General features: G+C 42.1%; 1 protein-coding gene across 1 annotated transcript; it reads left to right on the forward strand.

The window, feature by feature from the left end:
* The first annotated feature begins 215 nt into the window (after window positions 1-215).
* COMTD1 (catechol-O-methyltransferase domain containing 1) lies at window positions 216-6,395 on the forward strand. The gene is made up of 7 exons (XM_015866860.2): window positions 216-353; window positions 1,152-1,285; window positions 2,222-2,327; window positions 3,176-3,294; window positions 3,562-3,616; window positions 5,116-5,249; window positions 5,945-6,395. The coding sequence occupies exons 1-7, from the start codon at window positions 272-274 to the stop codon at window positions 6,095-6,097; spliced, it is 783 nt and encodes a 260-aa protein (XP_015722346.2). The 5' UTR covers window positions 216-271; the 3' UTR covers window positions 6,098-6,395.
* The last annotated feature ends 1,083 nt before the right edge of the window (window positions 6,396-7,478 follow it).

A 7,478-nucleotide genomic window follows, 5' to 3' on the forward strand; every position in this document is an offset into this window, starting at 1 on the left:
AAATGAAGAAGCAGCAGTGAGATGCGATGCTCGCAGAAAGCAGAGCACAGCCCTTTCTGCACAGATATTCCATCAGACCTCGAGGGAAGACACAGCATCCCTCACCTTCCCTCTCTCTCGCCGCACGTGGCACGAATGTGATGCAGGAACCACCGTCCGGCCGGGAGGAGGCGGTCCCGGGCCGCCCCGCACCACGCGGCGAACAGCTCCGCCCCACCCGGCTCCGCCGTGACCGCCCGCGCCGCTCGCAGCCGCTTCTCCGCGCCCCGAGATGCCGCTTTTCAGCGTGCCCAAGGAGGTGGCCGTCGGCACGGCCATGCTGGGGGTCGCCTTCGCCACGGGGATGCTGGCAGGTAAGCGGCGCGCTCTCTCTTCCCTCCGGGCTGCAGCGACAAACGGGCTGCCGGAGCCCGAGCTGCGCCCTGCAGCCCGGCTGGAGAGATCGGAGCCAAAGTCCTCTCCAAAGCGGCCCGCTATGGGGCAGGAGCGACGTGCGCTGCGCTGGGGGGCGGCGGCTGCTCCGTGTCTCGGCTGGGTCCCTCGTAACGCAAACAGGAACGGGCGGCGGAAGCCGTGGGACCAAAGTGCTCCTTAGCGGCGCGCAGCCAGCAGGAGGCGGAGGGGATGAAGTTGGGTTGGATAGAAGCTTGGAGCCCGGGGACATGCATCAGCTGACAGCCCCGGAGCACCGCGGCTCTGTCATCTGCTGAACGAGGACCCCAGGCTAAGGAAACGCTGCCGGGGCTGCCGTGCGAAGACTGTCCGCTATGTCACGCCCCGGTCACGCTTCTGTTCCTACGCTGACCGCAGGACATGCAACAGTTGCTCCATGAGAGTATGTGTCCAGTAAGGTCAGGCTGCCCTAGGGCCTTCACCTCCAGCTGCTGAACATCTAAACGTCTCTAAACATCTCATGCCCAATCCTTTTCCTTTCAGTCTTTGCAGCCTTGGGCTGTACAGTTCAGAGCTGTGTACATATATATTTATATGAAGTCCACTGAGCCATCCAGCTGCTTTGCATCTCCATTATTCACTGCAGTTTTCAGAGCAAAACACTAGCTTTGGTGCTCTCTTTCTTTAAGCAGCCTATTGAAAAACTGAAAAACTTCATCAGTGGAGCTCAAAGTTATCTTTTGTTTGTTTGTTCATAGGTAAAAGATATCCATCCCTATTGTTTGGGACATCCAAACCACACAAGAGTATTATTGGGAAAAGCAGCCCTCTGTGGCAATACATACTGGATCATTCCTTGCGGGAACACCCGATTCTCAAGAAGCTGCGCCTGGTCAGTATTTTGTCTCCCAGCAGTTTTCCATTTGGTAGCATTGCTTTACATTTTCAACACGTCTTATCCATTTATTTGGACCTCACTTGATTTTAACATGTGACTTCTGGAAGTTAATTTTAGTTGGCATATAAGGAAACTGTATATGAGAGAAGTGATGGTACCCAGCCTGCTCCAGAGCTCAGAAGCAGCGCCTCCTACTTCACAACTGGGTCTGATCAAATGAGATGTAATGCTACCATATAAAAGCAATCAAATGTTATATACTGGGCCTGGTTGGCTCAAATGGGACCCAGGAAAGAAAGGAAATTGTAGGACTGTCCTTTCCACTGAACTGCTGTGGCATAGCTCTACTTTCGTGCTGTTCCTTCCACAGTGCCAGTGTCCCTCCTGCCCTGACTTCTCCAGCTCTGTGCTGTGCAGCCAGCGCTAAGTGGACCAACCTACAGAAATAGGCTTAGACCTGGTAGTTTAAAAGTGGAACAACCAGCCAACCAAAAAGAACAAAACCAAAACAAAATTCACATCCTACACATCTTGGAGGTCTAAGAGAAGCAAAGGTTGTTATTAGGAAAATAAATAAAAAATATCCAGGACATTTACAATCAATGTTCCACTAAGGTTCTTCATCATTTACAGTTCTGAGTTTGCTACAGCCATGGGGTAACTTTGGGGCATATTTCTGCTTTGAATAACTAGCCACTGCTTATGACCTTCCCCCATCCACCTTAGTTACTGTTAAATTCAAAACAATTTCTACTTCATAAATGGAGCACAATACCATCTAGAATGAGAAAAATATGAGTATATATTTTCTCTGGTTTGAAGCTGTTGTGTTTTTTGTTTGCTTTTTTCCCTCCCACCCTCCCTTTTAGGATACTGGTTTGGGTTCTTTTTGTTTGTTTGTTTGATGTATCATTTCTTTCCCCTTTTTAGCTCACTGCAGAATATCCCTGGGGCAAAATGATGGTGTCCTGTGACCAGGCTCAGCTTATGGCAAATTTAATCAAACTCATAAAAGCAAAGAAAGTTATTGAAGTAGGTAAGAGTGTCACTTTGTCTTCTCTGTAGTAAAATAAATCTGTCTGTGCTTGTCCAAATCCAAACATGTTTACGTAAGATAAGGCTTTCAAATACAAGTAAGGTACTACATCTTTGTGTCAGCTTTAAGGTGGACAAGGTACAGTGTGAAAAGCAGCATCTGATTTGCACATACCTGCCACTTGCATTCAGTATTTATGGCATCAGCATGCGTGTCTCAACAACTCAGAGGCAACCTGAAATATTAAGCTTAACAGATCACTTGGGTCCTCAGCGTGGGCCAGCAATTGCAGGGTATGGTGTATTTCTCCTTTTCTGTATCAATTTCTTGCTGGAAGGAATTTGTTTGCTTCATAGGCCCAACATCCAATCAATTTCCCTTAACACTCCTATGTTAGAAGAATCTCCGAAAGCCAGACTGATGCTGAGCAGCCAGGTATTAGTCCCACCACCTTTACCCTTGTCCTCCCTTATGAAGCCCTGATATTTTGTTCCTGAGTTGATCCAGTTGCTTTGGCCCATTACTGAGTTCCACTTTTAAATAAGTGGGTGATTCTCAGATATAGGACTAGACTTTACCAGGTATGTCCAGGAAGCTCATAGGGGGAGGAAATAAAGCAAAAAATCTTTACTACAAGATGGATTAAAAAAAAAATCTTCCCAACTCCCATAGTGTTAAAATTGAGTGGAAAGCCTTTTGAGTCCTGTAGCAAATTGCCATCTTGATTCTAACGTTGCCGTGTTTTCTTTGTTTTTTTAATTCTTACTTCCTGAAGGAAGCATTCTATTTCACTATTTATGAGTTTTTCAGAATATTATAATTATTGATACCTTTCGTGATTTTCCCAGGTGTTCTTACAGGATATAATGCCTTGAGTATGGCACTTGCCCTCCCAGATAACGGCAGAGTTATTGCTTGTGACATAAATGAAGATTATGCCAAAATTGGAAAGCCACTGTGGAAAGAAGTAAGTAGCACCTTTACTGTTACATGTCTGGGACTTCTATTTTGCACGACCAGGAGTGATGGTATCTTAGACTCGGACATTCACACACAAGCATTCATATTGTTAGGACAAAGATTGCTACAGCTTATTTTGAGAAGACAAATAATCTCTCTAGAACCTAGAAATAATAGGAAAAGATATCTGAACACTAATCACTCCCTGGCTGCAAGCTACTCAGAGGTTATTTCTTGATGACTTTCATAATCTCTGTGTTCTTTTTCACCCTAGGCAGGAGTAGATCATAAAATTGACCTGCGGATTAAGCCAGCTACTCAAACACTTGGTAAGTAACGTGAAATATGTTTTTCTTCCCTCCTTAAAAACCAAAGACAAGTATAATGCTGATGAAATCCAGGAAATACACTATTGGATCTGATAACTTTGCTTACAGTGAAATAAGTATTCTCATCTAAAGAGTTCCTTAAAAAATAAACAAATAAAACCAAAAACACAACAAACAAACAAAAACACAAAATGAAGCACAACCTTACAGGTTTACAGTTTTTGTATGTATTAGCAGAGAGGTGAAAATGCTTATCCTGTGTAGCAAGCTGTGCTGATCACTCAGCTGTCCTGTCCATTGCCTTGTTTAATCTATGAAGTTCTATTGTCAGCTGCTTCTGGAAAAGCTGATTAAAACAGATTAATTAGACAAAGCCCAATTTTTCTTATCCATTGTCCATTCTAAGTAAGTATAACTTTGTTGTAGAGAGGAAGAGTCTTCTGAAAGAGCTGAAGTGTGAGAAAAAAGAAAATACAGAAGCCGAGATAAAACTTGAGGTGTAGTAATAGTTGGTTTGGGTTCAGGGAAGTTGAGATGCAGTAAAACCATGCAGGACCATTAAAACAGCAATGATTTTTCTGAGTCAAGAAAAGAGAAGATGTAGAGCAAAGGGAATAATAAATATTCTGAAGTGCAATAAACTTGTTAGGAATGCAGGAGGTATTTGCAGAATATAGAAGGATTCGAGCAGGGTTGTTTGATGATCCATAGACCCATCCATCACCTTGTATTACTTCCAAATTCATCCTTCTTTTCTGAAGAGGAAAATACTAGCAATCTGACAGGATGCACAGTCCTTGAAGCCTGATGGACAGCTTTGTCTAGGCAATCCTTCAGAAAAAAAAATTCTGATGACAAAGGATGAGGGTGGGAGAGAAGAGAGGCAGCGAATCTTATGAAGACAGCAATCAGCCCCTTTGAAACAGTGGGCTTGGAGTTTTCAAGAAGATAATTTATAAGAACTTTAAGTGCCACTTGCCTTGATCCAGAGAGGAAATACTTACAGCTGTCTTTTACTGTGCTCGTGATGTTTGGCAGGGTTTGTTCATGGCCTGCATCATAGCACTTGGTCATCAACTAGAGATTATCATACAGGACATGCTCATGAATGAGAGAAAAATAGTAATCCACTTCAGAACACAATTCTTTTCCATCAGCTGAAAACAGCTAGAGGTATAGAATGCATCCCATTTCAGACTGCTTTGCTTGCTTTTACTGTCCCATTCAGTGGTCCCAGCTGTATCCTGCAGGTTTTCATAACTGCTCTTTGAACTTTTTCCACATTGGCAGCACTCAGTGACCCAGTGTTTTATGATATACACCTTACCCAAATTGGTTTCTATGTGTTAAGCTTTACTGGTAAGTAGCTGTGGAGGAATAGGCTGCCTGGTCAAAGCACCAAAAACATTATTTAATGAGAACTTTGACACAAATGGATTACTTCCTCCTTTTACAGAGCATTAACCAGGGCATAACGACTCACTTTGTTGCCCATCTAGATGAGCTGTTGGCTGGTGGAGAAGCAGAAACCTTTGACTTTGCTTTCATTGATGCGGATAAGGAAAGCTACAATGAGTACTATGAAAAATGTTTGCGCCTCATAAAGAAAGGGGGAATAATAGCTATTGATAATGTAAGTACTGTGGTTGTAGTGGTACTAGCATAGGGAGTTAATGCTTTCCCCTCTGGGAAGGGAAAATAAAGACACAGTGGGATTCCAAAGACTTGATTTCTCACCTACATCTCTTTTGAGAGTTGCAACATCTTTGTTCCCTGTTATACAAAGAAGGCTTTAAAATTCAACAAAATCTCTTAAAATAAGCTTTACTCAATACTGCATATAAAACTTCTTGCCTACATATGTAAGTAGTAGTTGTTAAATTTGTGTCAGTACATTAACAGCCTGAGATGAAAGGTTTATTCATTGCAGATAATGCTCTGTATTCGTTTGTTTTATCTTGTAGTGTTTTCTACTATGTACACAAGAAATAAGGTATTATTTGTAATCAGTAACTGCTTATAAGTTATAAATTAAGGACTAACAAAAATGATGCTAAACTTCAGAGACCTTTAGGTGTATTATGCTGACTGGATAGGGGCTTTTAAAAATACCTGTTTGTCATACTTCTTGTTTGTTTAGGCTTCTGTTCTGCAGTAGAAGTACAGTTATCTAATTCTGCAGATGATAACACTATGATGGAGACCATTAGCAGTCTGAAATAAGATATCAATTCCTAGAAAACGCACATAATCTTTTCTAGAACTTCCTCTCTGGTCCAGGAAACTTACTGGAACAAATGAGGTGCATGATATCGCTTTTTTCGATAGGTTCTTCGGGGTGGAATGGTGCTAAAACCAAGAAAGGATGACTTGGCAACGCAGAGCATCCACCATCTCAATGAGAAGCTTGTCAGAGATGCACGAGTCAACATCAGCATGATCCCAATGGGGGATGGAGTGACATTAGTGTTCAAGTTGTAAAGGAAGGAGGCCCAGCACATGGGAAACTGCAAGCACTGGATCACCAGGAAAAATGTAGCCAGAATGCTGTCAAAAATGATTATTTAACCCGTACCTCCACAGGATAGCACAGCCTGGGAAAGTAGACTTACAGAATCAGCAAGACTCTAAGGGCAGTTAAGTTGAAGATAGAGATCTGCTTGGAGATGTACTATGTCTTCTTATTTTAATTATAATGAAGGAAGTATATTAGAAAATTGCCTTTTTAAGACAGTGATTGAAAAAATAAATAAATGTGTGGAGAATGACTGACTTCCAACTATGTCAGTACAACAAAGAGTTCTTCTATCCTGAAAGAGGGTATTGAGTCTGAGAAAAAGGAGGGTGAGGGCACAAGGAATTAAATCACACAAGTATTAAGCAATTGGGGCAAGATTGTAGAGAATACCAAAATCACTCTCAGAAATAAACTTAAACCACTAGAACATTCTTTCCCTATGTTTTCACTGATTAGAAGGGACATTAATTACACCTTCCACTGCTGAGGAGTAAGTCTTGAATTTGGACAGGAAGAAAGGCCTTGAGTAGCAGCTAGCGCTGGTTGAGCTGAGAGAGAACTAAAAACAGTGATGTAACTCAGCACAGATTTGCATTAATTGAAATGGGTCCCACTTTTTTATAACTAAGAAGGACAAAGCAGAGAGTCTTTTATGTTACCAGGAGATCAATGTTCAGCTGGAAAAAAAAAAAAAAAAAATCATTTTCTGGTTGCCTTATTGCTGTCTGTTTTGTTGGGTTCTGTCTGTGGAAGTCATATCAAGGTGGATAAAGAAGTGGCTAAAGTACATGTTTTGGTGACACATTTTGAGGACTGCAGAGGTGGGCAAACACTACAGAGTGAACTTTGGAACTCACATGTGATTAGTCTCTAAAAGCAGCATCGAACTTGGGCTATTCAGTACTTCCATACAAGCTAAAAATCCTTGCAGGTAAGAGTGTTCATCAGACTGTTTCTGTGGGGTTCCCATCTGTTGGGAACATCTGTCTCAAAGTAAAAGAGTGAATCTGCCCAGTTTCAGTGGGTCTTTGCACATCCTGCATGTTTCTAACAAAACTGGGCCAATAAAATCTCCATTTTTCCTAGTTATCGTCACTGGCTTAGACACTTTGATTTTTTTAATGACAGTGTAAATAAGCAGAAGGTTAAGGGGTCATTGTCCATGAAAACTCTAGGGGACACTATTTAATTGAAAAAGTCCAAATAAGAATTTATTTTGGTGACTCATTTTTATGTGATAAGACTAAGTAAAAATTACATACCTTCTGGAGAAGATGACTTTATGCTCTCTTGACATGAAGATATTTGCTGGGTGCTACAAAGCACCAAGAACCATGGCCTTTA

The sequence above is a fragment of the Coturnix japonica genome, chromosome 8, assembly GCF_054131305.1.
Source record: "Coturnix japonica strain WE chromosome 8, WE-NBRP24, whole genome shotgun sequence".
Lineage (NCBI taxonomy): Eukaryota > Metazoa > Chordata > Aves > Galliformes > Phasianidae > Coturnix > Coturnix japonica.